Here is a 15,169-nt window from a genome sequence, read left to right on the forward strand (position 1 = left end):
CGTCCCTTCTACTGTATTTCATTGTTCAGTTTTACTAGACTTGAAGGTATTTCATTTTCAGTGATTTCCAGTCCTTCCATCTTTGTGGTATATATTATCTATTCTTTTTTACCAAATAAAGTTTATGTAACTGATAATAGTAGCTACCTGTATCATCTTACAAAATTAATAATAATGTAGAGGTCAACGGGCATTTCAGGTCAAGGGTGGCAACTCAGAATTTCGGCTGATGAGTAGTAAGTATAGTTGTTATCGCCTTTGGTATTGTTATACTGGCAGAAAATTATTTTTAAAGGAAATAACTGCAAAAACTCGGCAGATGATATTTCAAGTGTTGGTAAGAAGTCTCCAGTGACATATAAGGAAATGTTTGAATAACTTTATAAAGATTTTTAAGAGCACTCCTTTTATACTGGTAGACAAGACATGATCATTGGCAGACAAGACAATATCATTGGAAGACAAGACATCGTTAGTAGACAAGACATCGTTAGTAGACAAGACATTATCATTGGTAGACGACAAGACATTATCATTAGTAGACAAGACATTATCATTGGAAGACAAGACATTATCATTGAAGACAGGACATTATCATTGAAAGACAAAACATCATCATTGGTAGACAAGACATTATCATTGGTAGACAAGACAGTATCATTGGTAGACAAGACATTATCATAGGTAAGCAAAAGACATCAATTGGTAGACTAGAAATTATCATTGGTAGACAAGAAATTATCATTGGTTAACCAAAACACCATTGGTAGAACAAGATAGTGTCATTGGTAGACAAGACATTATTGTTGCTAGACAAGACATCATTGGAAGACAAGACATTAGCATTGGTAGGCAAGACATTAGCATTGGAAGACAAGACATTAGCATTGGTAGACAAGACATATCATTGGTAGACAAAACATTATCTCTGTAGTCATCATCTTCCATCTGATTTTATTTCAGTTGGCATCATTTCATCATTCCAAGCCATCAGTGACTTCCATAATTTGATTTTAAGAATTCTTGCCTTGAAATACAATCCAACAAAGACCTCAGCATAGAAACTGCTGAATTCAGGAAGTATTTTATATAAGATCTTTATGTAAAGTTAGCATATATTCTCATTTATAAGTCGACCCCAGTTGCAAACTGTACAAACCCAGATATGCGATTGGATTATGTGCTGGAAGATATGGGTCTGTGCTGTTTGTTGGAAGTAATCAGTAAACCCTGATCTGCAGGTGCATTATGCTACAGCAGTTCAGCATCTTTGTTGTTTGCAGTTTGACTTATAATTGAGTACATATGGTAGCCTCATTTTGCAGAAGATACTCCAGGATGCTGGAAAAACATTTATGATATCCATAGGACTTCAAAAGTGTAGTGATTAATGACTAGTTTGTTTGAAAGTTAATAATTTGATCATGGCTTCTGATTGCCAGTTCCTAAATACGTAATGAATCAGATGCAAATTTTCCTGCAAAAGTTTTTGACCATGTTAGGTATCTTCTGTTTAGAGAAATATTATTGAAGACATATGGATCAAATCAATGTATGTTGACATTTTAAGAATATTTTGTCCAGATTGCAAAACCATTTCCATTCATTTATGACTTGATTTTCACATGCCTCAAGCATAACCTGTATTAGTATTATTTAACATTTGTTGTAGGTGTTACAAGACCAACTACATCTACAGCCAAAAGAAGAAAAGGAGAGCCGAATTCCACTCTAAATGACCACATTGTAGAGGACCAACAGCATTTATTGTCCATTAAAAAAACTAGCTGGAAAAGAATTCTTCTCTTAGTTATAGCTATTACTATACACAATATACCAGGTAGGCAAATATTGGTTTGACATGTTTTGTTAGTGAAATTTATCTTAGTTTTGTTCCATCATATTTTGTTGAATGATACATTCACATTTAGGAAGATGTCTTGGAAACAGGATACATTTTTGTCTAACTTGCTGTAAGAAAAAGAGACATAATTATCACTTATTCTGACAGCTGCAGCAATGTAATCAACATTTATTCAAAATTTGACTCAAGTTTTTATATCTTTCTATATAACAGTGGTAGAGATAAATAGTAATATACATGTCTGTCCACTTATTCTTCTGTCTGGCACACAATTTGGTTAGTGCAACTAGTCCATCAGGTTTTCATGGACTCCTCTAAAACTCATTATATTGTCAGATCACTTTGCTCCTGTAATTTATGTTAAAGTTATTTGCCTATTATGACTGCTAAAAGCAGTATATGACACAATCTTGTGAACACAACTAGTTCCACATTTTTAATGGATCACCTTGAAACTTGTTAAATCTTATTTTCATCATCTGAAGATGTTCTTAACAACAGATCTCTGTACTTTTTGCTTGCAGATGAATATAATGTGCAACAGAATCTTGTGAATGTTGCATATTGCTAGTTGATTTCTGTAGATTACCATTAAATTTGGGAAATATCATCATCATCTGGACATAAGCATATCAACAAATCACTGATGCTATGATTTTTGTCAGAGTTATTGCCCCTTTTGACTTGGAGCTATATGCAGTGTATGACAGTGTTATGAATACAACTAGTCTCACAGTTTCCATTGAATTGCTACATTATAATGGCCATCTGTTAAAATATACATGGACAAATCAATGTGATTGCACAATATTTGTTGAGTTATTGTCATTTTTGACCTACAGCTGAGTGTGATGTATTACAGAATTATGTGAAGGAAATTTGTATTGCATTTTTGACAGTTTGCTGTGAAACTTGGTACATATTATGGTCATCATCCAAAGATGCACATATTGGCCAATCTTTGTGCTCCCATTAAATTTGTAAGAGTTAATGCCCTTTTTTGCTTTCAGCTGGATGTAATGTTGGGCAGAATTTTGTGAATGCAACTTACTCATACAGTTTTTTGACATATTCATGCTGACCAGTCAGTGTACTTAAACTTTTTCAGAAGAATTATACTTAGTTTTTGCATGTAGACTTGTCACTTCATGGGTATGGGGTGGGATGTGGGAGAGACAAGGGGTATATTTATCTAAACAAAAGTAAATTGATGAACATTCCTCTAAGTATGGTGTTATTTCACAAACCTTATGGAATGTTTTTGACTGAAACATCACTAGATATTTTTAATCATAAGCAAGCACCATCTTATACTTGCAGCGTCACGTGAATTTGAATGTTAAAACCCCCTCAACACAAAAAGAGAAACATGGTCATGATTGGATGGCCTTGGTCATGTTTGGGAGGTGGGGGGGAGCAGATTCTCAAACACTTCTACATTAGTCTCATTCTCATATCTTGATTTGGGACACCATTTATCCAGGAGAATGCACCTTAGCTGCCATAGAAGTGACCTTCTGTTGGTTAACAAAGAAAACATAATGCAGGGGAAATAACTGAGTTTATACTTTAGTAAAGTTTTGAACACTAACTCAGAAAATGAAAATCAGATACAATGAAGAAGTATTATTTAATGAAATAAGTTAATTTGTGCAGAATTTTGTGCATTGTCTTTGAAAAGGTGAAAAGAGGAAAGATGAATTAGACTATACAAAATATCAATAGAAACCACGTATCATTTTATTGAGTTAAAATAAGTTTTTTGGTGTCAGTTTAGTTGTTGTATACACAACATGTTTTATTTAGATATTTGAATCAGGTAATATCTATCACTATTTTTGTCCCAGTTATTTAAATTTTTTGTTAAAGTCAAAGACTTTTAAATCCAGTTAACTATATTAATTTAATCTGTTCATTCAGTATTAGCATTCATTAACTTAGACTGTATGCAGTGACCCCTTTTTTTGATGACAAAATCCTCAGGTTTACTGCTGTTCTAGTGTTAGCAATATCCTTAACTGGTTTCCTCTTAAACTAATTGTTTATTTTTTCTTTCAAAATAACTATACTTTTGAATTTTATTGAATAACAGTATTTTATTCCATTCAGTCATTTTTAGAAATTGATATTAATTGACAACTAGCTGACTTCTTACATCACTCCCTCGATAACTCGCAAACCCACTTATAACACTGGGGTCAGGCATGGATCCCATTTTTTAAACCAGAAAATGCCCCAGAAATTGATCCCTATTTGTTAAACTTGAAGAAAATCATGATCAAAGTTGGTAAAAGGAAACTTTGATGTATTGCTAATTTTATCGTTGAAAATGGTAGACAGGACCTGGAAATTTTAATCAACACTATGAAATATCAAATTTAAAAATAGGTCATACAGTTGTTTTACATTTTCTTTCCAGACGACTTTCTTAGTACACCACAATTAATGATATGTAAGGAAATTTCTGTCAATGAAAATGTCTCTTACGCCAAGTGGAGGCAGAACTTAAATAAATACAAATTAAATAAAACATTTATCAATTTAAATTTGTGTTCTAGTTTTATCTTTTAGTTCCTTTTAAGTGTAATCGTCATAAATGTACTGTGTCCTCTTGTAATTAAACGTAAAATACGTCAATCTGCCGTAACAGCTATGACTGCGAGTATTTCTCTGAGAACCTAATGAAGTGCCAACTGTGTTTTGATAACTGACTTGCGGAAGTATTTGTTGTACTGTTGCACTGAATTAAAAGCTGGACTCCTTTGTATTATCACATTAATTATGTCTTTTGAATCAAATAAAGGAGGTGGAATAAAAGAAAAATTAAAAGGCATGCAAACCCTACAAACTTAAGATCTTGCAGCCCCGGTCATATGTCAGGTGAACTCACTTCATTTGATCAATTGAACACTTATAAATGTGATTGTGTATGTAACATAAACTACCTTAAATTAACTGACTTTTACATAACTTTGATCAAAGAAAACAAGGCATCCAAGAGAAATGAATAATTCGTAAAATAAAGAGCTTTATTTCACAGATATGGACCATTGTGGGCCAGCGAGTTTCAGAGAATTCTTGAACTGGCACATAGAGATATCCTCACAGATGATAAGAAGTTTCATTATTACTTCCAATGAAATCATGACATCAATATTGTACTGATTGAACAATACAAAAATTGAGTTTCAATGTAGACGATTGTCTCACAAAATAAATGTTGTGTGTTTTTGTAAAAAAAGGAATCTTGTTTGGGGGTGTATCAACAGTTAGTCTAGTTCTCTGCTCTATGGACTCATGATTTATTTAGGATACTATTAAACACCACTATGGGAACCAGACTCATCAAGAAAACAAAAAGCAGTGACGTAATTTACAGATTTTTCACTTACACATGATGGTTGTTGAAACCAGTTGGAACAATCTTTCATATGTTGGACATTTTGAAAATAAATGTTAAACAGAATAACAAACAACTTAATTAGAAAAAGCGTGTTATTAAAAATGATTATCGATGTGATTGCAAAATGAGGATTTAGTCATTAAACAGCCCAGTTCCCTAACGCCGCTCCTTCCCCATGGTTTTTTCAATGTCAAAGCCATTTTTTTCTCAATTTTTGGAAGTCTCTCAGTAACTCACGCCTCACTTATAGTGCAGTCTATGTTTGTGGGCCCCATTGTGTGCGAGTTATTGAGGGAGATGTGTACCTTGCAAATACATAACACCTATTAACAGACATTTCAGGTAAAGCCAGATATTGAAGATTTAATTGATTGTATTCCCAAATAAGTCCCAGAGAATGATAATAAAACTTTGTTGTTACTGTTATCTTTTTTTGGGGGGTGGGGCATAATTTGTTCAAAAAGGTATCATGTGTTGCTTTACCAAAATATGAACCACGTAGTGTGAGAGACTGATACAATGTCCATAGTGCATACTCTGGGGCAGTCAATCAATTACATTTTGATAAGTTGATATGAAAATCTTTCACACCTCATCTATCTTGAATGTTGTGGTTAGAGAGAGTGTTCATAGCTGAATGAATCAAAGACAAGTTGATATATTGGTATTTGAGTATTTGAGAACAGTCGTATGACTGATATTCAGCTGTTTAGAGTATGTGCCTATAAAAACTCATGATCTACTTAACATGTTTGGCAAATACAGGGATTGTACACACACTGTGTGTATATATATATATATATATATATATATATATATATATATATATATATATATATATATATACACATATATATACATACATATATATATATATATATATATATATATATATATATATATATATATATATATATATATATATATATATATATATACCAATGAAATCATCTTTTGTTGAAGTATACACATATATTTTGGATTTTTTCTTCTTCAGAATATGTTATGCAATCCAAATACCTTTAGGTGAACTACTACTACCTCACTAATACAGCTCTCCCAGGCTAAAACATTTTTTTTAGCTGAACGGTTAAATGTTATCTGCCCACCAAAGTGGCAGTTAGATAGAATGATACTGGGATTAGTGCCAGATCCCATGAATTTATTAGTTACTATTTTGCTCATGCCACGTAGCACCCGCTTGTCAAGAGAGATCTTACAAAAATCCTTTACCAGGTTTCTAGAAGTTATATACTTACAAGTTGGAGGAGTCTTCACTTCAGAAGGAAAGTGTATTATTCCATCTACATTTCAAACTTTTCTTTTTTCCTTTGATGACAAAGTTCTGCCTTTACAATTATCACTTTGCCGTCACATGATAGTACATGTATTTACATACTTGCACAGGTGGACTATACGACTTCAGAATAGCTATGGCTATATTTTTAATTTATGTGTGTGTGCAAGTCTGTAGTGGGCAATATAAACTAATAAGATATGTATAATTTCCACTACACCTGGGTACATACCAGTAAGTTTTCTATGCCAGTGCATTCTTTTGCTTCTGTGCACCAAGCTTCACTGAATTTACCTGTACAGGCCATCTTTGAGCTTCTCTACAGGTTGCATTAAAAATTGCTATTATATTTTGATACCTCATTGCTTTCATTAGGTCATGTGATGGCACAAATTCATAGTCAGAATTTGACACCCTACTGATTTGTCTGTATAATAATGTCATTTAGTCTTTTTCCTGAAGGTAAAATTGTCTGTTAATGGATATTGTAGCACCTGCTTCATAAGTGTCAATAATGATGCTTCAATTATCACCTATTTAGGCAGACAACTTTTAGCTAAAAGTTTTTACTCTTGGAGGGCTGGATTTACGAGGTAATAGTAGTTCTTCTAAGTTTTATTATTGGGTAAATATTATCAAAGTAACATATTTACTATTAAAAAAGGTTTACGTGACCTTCACCATTTCACACCGTATGAGGATTATCTTTGCAAACGACCCACCTGACTGCATTTCTTTCAATGAACCATTCACCGTTCAGCACTTTATGATAGATTGCTTCGATCTCCATCCCACACTTATCATTATTACAATGTTGAACATATGAAGCAATGTTTTTGATACAATAAATGTCTCTTGCATTTTAAAATTCCTGAAAGAAGCAAACATTTTTTCTAAGATATAACTTTTGTGCTATCACTTTGAGTATTTTTATGTAATGTATATACTGTGCCTCATACTAAGTACCTTTTCATCAAAATATTCATTGAAAAACATGATTTACATTCCCAGTTGATTGGGAAGCTTCATATATTACCCTCACCATCTCATCATTTTGTTTTTAACTGTTTGATTTTATAATTTCTAGTCTATAATAAAACTTTTATCAGCTGTAAATAATCTTACATATAACCTTTTCTGTGATGCTAAATAGCCTTACAGTGCTGGAGTACAATCAATCAATTAGTCAATCAATCCATTATTAACATTGCATGTAATTTATCTTACATGAAATCTCAGTTCCTGATTATCATTTGTCCTTGATATACTCAGTGAACAAAGTGGGAAAATAAACTTATTGTATTAGTACATCTCTGTTCTTACAGTCATCAACCAGCTTAACATATTGAACAATGACCAAGACCTCAGATTTGGGAACAAATAAATATAGACGTTGAGTAAATAATGAAACACATGTGTTTTTGTAGTGAATTCCAGTTAATTCTCTATCACTGAAGCAGGCTGCATGTTTGATTGCATGAATAGATTTATACCAGTTTAAAAAGCTTTTTCTTTATTTACAGAGGGCCTTGCTGTAGGTGTTGGGTTTGGTGCAATAGGTAAAACTTCAGCAGCAACTTTTGAAAATGCAAGGTGAGCATCTTTCTGGCTCGTCTTAAAGGTGTATTAGTTGGTAATGGCTTTGAAAGAAAGTCACAAATAAAGAAAAATCACTGCAGGAAAAACAAATAATGAATAACTTGCTATTGAAATGAAATGTTTCCGTACATAACAAGGTGAGATGTCAGGTTGTGGAAAGAATGGTTTATCGCTAGAGTTTGAGTTGATATATTAGCTATGCATTGCTGTGTTTTGTAACATGTTACTTTTGAGTTGATAAATTAGCTATGCATTGCTGTGTTTTGTATCATTTTGCTTTTGAGTTGATACATTAGGTATGCATTGCTGTGTTTTGTAACATTTTACTTTTGAGTTGATACATCAGGTATGCATTGCTGTGTTTTATAACATGTTACTTTTGAGTTGATACATTAGGTATGCATTGCTGTGTTTTGTATCATTTTACTTTGAGTTGATACATTAGGTATGCATTGCTGTGTTTTGTATCATTTTACTTTTGAGTTGATACATTAGGTATGCATTGCTGTTTTTTGTCATTTTACTTTTGAGCCTTTCGTACTTACCTTGATTTGCAAGATTTTTGAAAGAAATTTGTATGTCACAAGAAATTAGCAATGTTTAAAAAAGTAATTGAATTTTCTAACTTACTTATGTTGTATAAATTGCACATTTTGAGATTTCTTTTCTTGTCATACTGATTAGCTTTCACTGCAAAGTCAAACAGAGCTCTCCCTTGAGTTGAGATTAATTACCATTTACACAAATGTTGTTTTTTTGTGGAAAAATTCTGCCTTGTGTCTTGTATTATTATTGTCACACCTTTTTCAGAGAATAATGCAAGAAATAGCATGCATGACATCATCTGTTAGCAGCTTTAGTTTGGTCTTAAGGTTAAAGTTTGTGTACATGCCAATGTTTTTTGCATGCCAGTGTTAACATTTTTCCATAAGCTTATAACTTAAAACAAAAGGTGCAACACCAAATTCTGTGTAGTCATTGTAATATACTCAAAAAAATCAAAATCTGAATGAATCATTCAGGCAGAGGATTCATGATTACAATAAATGCTAAGAAATTGTCAGCACTTTTTTATCAACAAGAAATTACTTTGTCAGGAATGTAATTGAATTTCTTTTTCTTCTTTCTCTAAAGAAACCTGTATTTGTACAAATAGCCATGCAAGAAGTGACCCAAACATACTACTGAATTAAATTACCATCTTTTTTCTATGTTTGCAGACAAAGGCTTAGGGATGCAGAAAATTATTCTAACAAAACTTTCTGAGAACTTAGGGTTTGGCAAAGATTTACTTTTGTTTCTGGAGTCAGCTGTTTAATGTTTGTATTTACAGTGTTGATTGCATGTCATTTGACCCAACAGTAAAACATACAATGCTCTTCATTCCATACAGTAGATACTCCTTTATAAGTCCCCATCCCCCCAGTTTCTCTTTGACCCTCATATAAGTCAGGGTGTATTTTGTAAGTCAGATCCATCTCATGTTGGTAGGTACATAGACATATTCGATAGATAAAGACAAAACCAGTATAAAATAAAATATATTTTTGAGCGGAATATGTTATAAATAAATTAACAACTTCAAATTTGTCATAATTAAGTGCAGTAAAATCCATAATGCTTGACATTTTAAATCAATTTATATGATAAATCCATGAATTTGTTTATGGGTCACATACGGATATAAAAATAGTTCAGAATGATCCAATTCACAGTATCTTGTAAATTTAACTTATGAAAAATTAAAATGCAAATTAAATAAACACTTTTAATGCATCAAACAATAATATTATACAAATACAGGTTATTAGGACTTGCATGAAAATGGAAGCAATATACTGTCTACTAAACACCTGCAGTAAACAACATTGACTGACACTTCACTTTGCAGTGGGTAGTATTTGATTCATCGTTAAGATACAAATAACTCTAGATAAAGTAATGTTTAATGAATACCATCAGGAAATAGATACATGATTTGTAAATAAATGCATACCATATATTTATTTCTGAATGGAAGTAGTGGCTGAAAATGTAAAAATATTTGAATTGTCCATATTTGTATGTACTGCAAACATTTAGAGTTTCCAGCATTGCCCTAAATTTATCAAATTTATTTGTATGTTTTACTCAGGGCTGTTCCATTTAAACATACAGTGTACCCAGGGAAGGCAGTTTTTAAAAATTACATGCTAGGGTACTTTTATTTCACAAGTTCATATTAAAATGATAAGAAATTCTAACTTGCATCAATGAGTGGGCAACCCATGTTAAAAGTGCCTTCTGGGGTTCCATGTAGTCTTTAATAGCCCTTATAAAATGACCCCTGTTTTGCATGAAGTAAGTTTCTTAGTAAAAGATAATTGACTTATAAGTGGGTATGTGTGATTGCTGTGTCTTTAAAACTTACATTAGAGGTGATTACTGGTGAGTGAAACAAGATTCGTAAGGTAATTCTGAAAAGTGTTTGAAAATCAGATGATTTCCACATTTAATTAATGGACATTAAGAAGTAAAAATTTATGTACATCAGGTTTTTTTAGTTTATCTTTTCTTTGTAGCAGTTGTGCTTTTTCTGCAGGAATAATATTAATTTAAAAGCAGAATTTCTTGCCACAATTGATATAAATTTTTTATTTAATATATCCATTGATAATTCTTAACTGTTTTCCACAAGATATATGTAAAACTATGTTTAATAATCATAAAACAACAACTGTTAATCTTTTATGAGTAGTATGCATTTTAGTGTATTTTGTTTCTCAAATACCATTGCTGTATTAAGTCAAATTACCTGTCTGGTTCTTCATGCAAACTGTAACTGGCCTAATTTAGTGTGTCCTAAACTTTGGATTACAAGTAAATTTACTGACCAAATCTACCTGAAAACATAGAGTGTAAAACAAATTGGGACAAAATATTTAGTGTGTCAAAAAATTTAGGGTGTCTAAAGACTTGGGGTCAAGATGAAAATAGTTTATTTATTTTAAAATGGTGGCATCATATGCCATGAGATTATGGTGTTGCAAAAGATAGATTTATTTCCAGTTATTTTAGGTTCTTATGTTACTAATTATTTCAGGAGCAAGATAATATATGGGTGTATTCAGTCTCAACTAGTAGATACCAGCCAAAGAATACAGACTCTGCAACAACAACAAATACATTAAAAATGTCTTCCTTTAGGACCATGTAGAAATTTGCTACTGACTACATACTTGCTTAATGTAGAATAACTTCAAACAACATAGACCTGGATTTGCCATTGACTTATTCACTGGCAGATCAGTGTGTTTGTTGTTTGCTTTTCTAAACCCAGATCTGTCAGTGCATTATGTGGCAGCAGATCAGGGTCCGTGCAGTTTGCAGTTATTCTTAAAAGTGAGTATATAATGATAGCTTGAAATGTGAGCATTTCAGCAAATTCTGTAAATTTGCTTATTTTCATCTGTATACATTTTCGTGGCTTTGCAAAGATTTGTTGGCACTTAAATTCATAGATTTTAATAGGTGTTCTATTCTTTTCTTGGAAGAGTCTAAGTTTGTTGTTTAATTAATTTTATGGTTTGTAGCAATTACAGAATTCATAAAAAATTGGTACTTTGGGTAAACAAATGAATTCAGATTATACATATATTCACATCTTTATTTTGTTTCAGGAATTTAGCCATTGGTATTGGGATACAGAATTTTCCAGAAGGGCTTGCAGTAAGTTTACCTCTGAAGGGAGCTGGAATGTCAACACTTAAAAGTTTTTGGTTTGTATATTTCATAAGAAAATCACTTCTGGAGTTCTTTTGTTATGAGGGCAGTGCACATTGAACATGAAGTTATGGTCCATAGAATAAAGAATTTTGTATTATTGTTTATTAACTTGTGCAGTAGACAGAGTACCTTCTCATATATATTTTTAACAGCTTTCCCAGGGTAACATGTATGTTTAAATAAAATGGCCCTGAATATATATCTTCCTCATGATTGTATGATAAGCAACCGGCAAGCAAATGGCAACAGTATCCATCACATGTGATTTGTATATATGTAGTAAATTCATAACATTTGAAGTATATTTATGTCCATGTATGAAATGCACCCAATTTTTATTTATTATACCTAAAATTTCCATGATGGGTTATTTAAATTAAATATAAGAAAAATTGCAGACTCAGGACAGAATTAAAATGCTGATTTTGACACAAGAAACAATAAGTTCCCTGTGTGAAAGCTTACACAGCTGCATAGCCAGTACTATAAAGCATGACTCTGGCATAAAAGTCTTTTAGTTTCGTGAAAATAATGTTGATCAGCCATCAAATATGGCCACCATTGCTAAAAATAGAAAAACATCCACACAACTTTTGAAAACAATTTGACCAAATTTGATTGAAATCCTGATCCTGGAATGAAGGGTTTTCAAGATTTTACAAACGATGGTGTTCCACTGTAATATATGACTGCCAATACTAAAAATATTAAAAACTTGAAATGACTTCTTCACATAAACCACTGATAGGAATTTTACCAAAAAGTGCACAGATATTGACTCATTCAGCCCCAATCCTGCCTGTAAGCGTGATGAGATTGTACCCTATTTCTGAGCTCTGCAGCATCAAGGTCATTTAAGATACACCAAAGTGGGTGGTATTACAAAAACGCAGACAGATATAGCTCTACAATGATACAATGTTTCTAATACAACTAGGCATTAGTTCAGTGGAAAATCTGTTCAAAGTCGATGTATTACGATGTATTCAGAATTAGCCCCAAAACTTTCTTTCCTACTCACATTTCAGGCGAAAATGACAAAAACCTCCAGGGCTGAATCAGTTAATGGGTGAATTTTGGTGACATCACCAAATCTGAATATTACTTATCTGTTTCATCATTTGTGCATCAGTATTGCACATAAATTACACAAAAAAAAACATTCTTTGACAATTTCTAAATTTCCAAAAACTTGGTTAACTCATTTAGCCCCAATCCACCTGTAGGCATGATGAGGCTGTACCCTACTTATGAGCTCTTCAGCATCAAGGTCATCTAAGATACACCAAAGTCGGTGGTATTACAAAAACTCAGACAGATATAGCTCTACAATAATACTAAATAATCTAGACATTCTAGTTGCACTACAAAATACAGAGGGAAAAACCTAATATTTTGGACCCATTTTTTTTCCACCCAAAGTTCACTCGTGGTCGGAATCCAATTTTGTGTCCAGATTTTAGACCTTTTGGCCTCAGATCTGAGGCAGACTGGTCTGAACTGCACACAGACAGGTGAACCTTTGCAAAAACTACGATAAGGTGGGCATTTGGAATAAAGAGGGGTCTCCATTTAGCAAAAAAAGAAAGAAAAAAAGAACTTTTACCCTCCTGCTCATGCCCAAGCAAAATAACGAATCTAAAACATCGTTTCTAATGTAACTAGGCATTAGTCTAATGGAAAATCTGTTCAAGATGATGTATTACGATGTACTCAGAAATAGCCCTTAAAATGTGTTTCCTACTTACATTTCATGCGAAAATGACAAAAACCTCCAGGGCCAAATCAGTTAAGGGCTTTCAATTTTCTTTAACCAAAAATTGCTCAAAAATTGTTCAGCAAGGTTTGACCAAATTCTGGCATAAATAGCTTGCAGGTTTGTGAAACTTTGTTGGTCTGCCATCAGATATGGTTATTGCTGCTAAAAGTAATAAAAATACAAAAACGTTTAACATCTGAAGCAGAATCAGTCTTATTGTTGTGTTCAGTTTGTCATTTTGGGTGGATTTATTTATTTGAATTATTATTCACTGGATTTATAAAGTACTCATTAATAATCTTGGACTGGAACATTAATTTGGAATCATAGTAAATTCATACAAGGATATTTTGGATTATTGTGATACATGAAAAGACTGTTATCACATCATCACACTCCAGGCCAATGGCATATTAGCACATTCAAGATTACAGACACATCAACACATTCAACTTTTAAACTGTTTGGGATTTGATTCACAGTACTTGAAGTTCTTTTTAAATTTTCACTTTGTGTTCTACTGAAATAGATTATTTGTTGAATTTTTCAACACTTATTGGTTTTCATTCTTTTCTTTTACTTAGTTTAAGATATTAGAGTTGTAATACATAACATGCAATCAATATTTTTTAAGAATATAGCCAGCTTACCAAAAGATTTTTGGTCATCAATTCTTGCATTTGGTTATCAGATGTGAACCAGGTGAGTTTATCCAAAATATTAACCCATTCAGAATTCTGACCTGGTGTCAAAATATCAAGGGTCATTGGCCCCAATATCCCTGAATCCTGCCTCAGGCACAGCAATGCACAGGGATAAATTTTGAATTTTAAACGCTCGAGCTTGTTTGGAACAAAACATTTATTGTAAATTTGTGATTACTTAAATCAGTATTATTCTCAGTGATGAATATATATTTGTAAATGTTCCTTACTTAAGTTTACTAAATCAGTGTTCATGAAAGTATACAGTTTAAAGAAAATCATTTTCATGTTTTAAGAATTTTATACATAGTTTATATTACTGTGAACATTCATACAGTAATGCTTCAGCCTGTCCATCTGTTCAAATCATGCATATAATGCAACTTGAAACTTTATGTAGGCATATAACACTGCAAGTAAATGTGTAACACACTTGACATTTGTCATTGTGATGTTCCATAGTTCCATAGTTGACTGAATATATATATATTCATCTGTTATTTGACCTGTTCCATGTAGTGGACTGACTGAATATATTTACATATGTTTAATTAAAATGAAATCACTTGTATTAAATAATATTGAGGAAATCAATGAAATCTAATATACTTTCTGAACATGTGTTAAAGAAATTTGCATTGATTTTGTGATCATTTGATTTATTTCACCCAGTAATTCAGCTTAAACTATTTTGGTGTATTAAGATATTAAGATAAGTAGAAAATTGAAAATTGAGCACTTTAGGTATTGTCAGTTTACTTATTTCTCCTTTGAATGT

The 15,169-nt window shown here is 32.2% G+C and overlaps 1 protein-coding gene across 1 annotated transcript in view; it reads left to right on the forward strand.

Annotated features, from left to right (window-relative positions):
• LOC149802664 (zinc transporter ZIP11-like) overlaps nucleotides 1-15,169 on the forward strand; it is a 135,864-nt gene that overhangs the window by 26,030 nt on the left and 94,665 nt on the right. The window contains exons 8-10 of the mRNA XM_089953818.1: nucleotides 1,673-1,840; nucleotides 8,088-8,157; nucleotides 11,823-11,921. Coding sequence (XP_089809944.1) covers nucleotides 1,673-1,840; nucleotides 8,088-8,157; nucleotides 11,823-11,921 — 337 coding nt within the window. The remainder of the gene's footprint in view (nucleotides 1-1,672; nucleotides 1,841-8,087; nucleotides 8,158-11,822; nucleotides 11,922-15,169) is intronic.

This window comes from Sinohyriopsis cumingii, chromosome 3 (assembly GCF_028554795.1).
Source record: "Sinohyriopsis cumingii isolate HCF-2022 chromosome 3, ASM2855479v2, whole genome shotgun sequence".
Classification (NCBI taxonomy): domain Eukaryota; kingdom Metazoa; phylum Mollusca; class Bivalvia; order Unionida; family Unionidae; genus Sinohyriopsis; species Sinohyriopsis cumingii.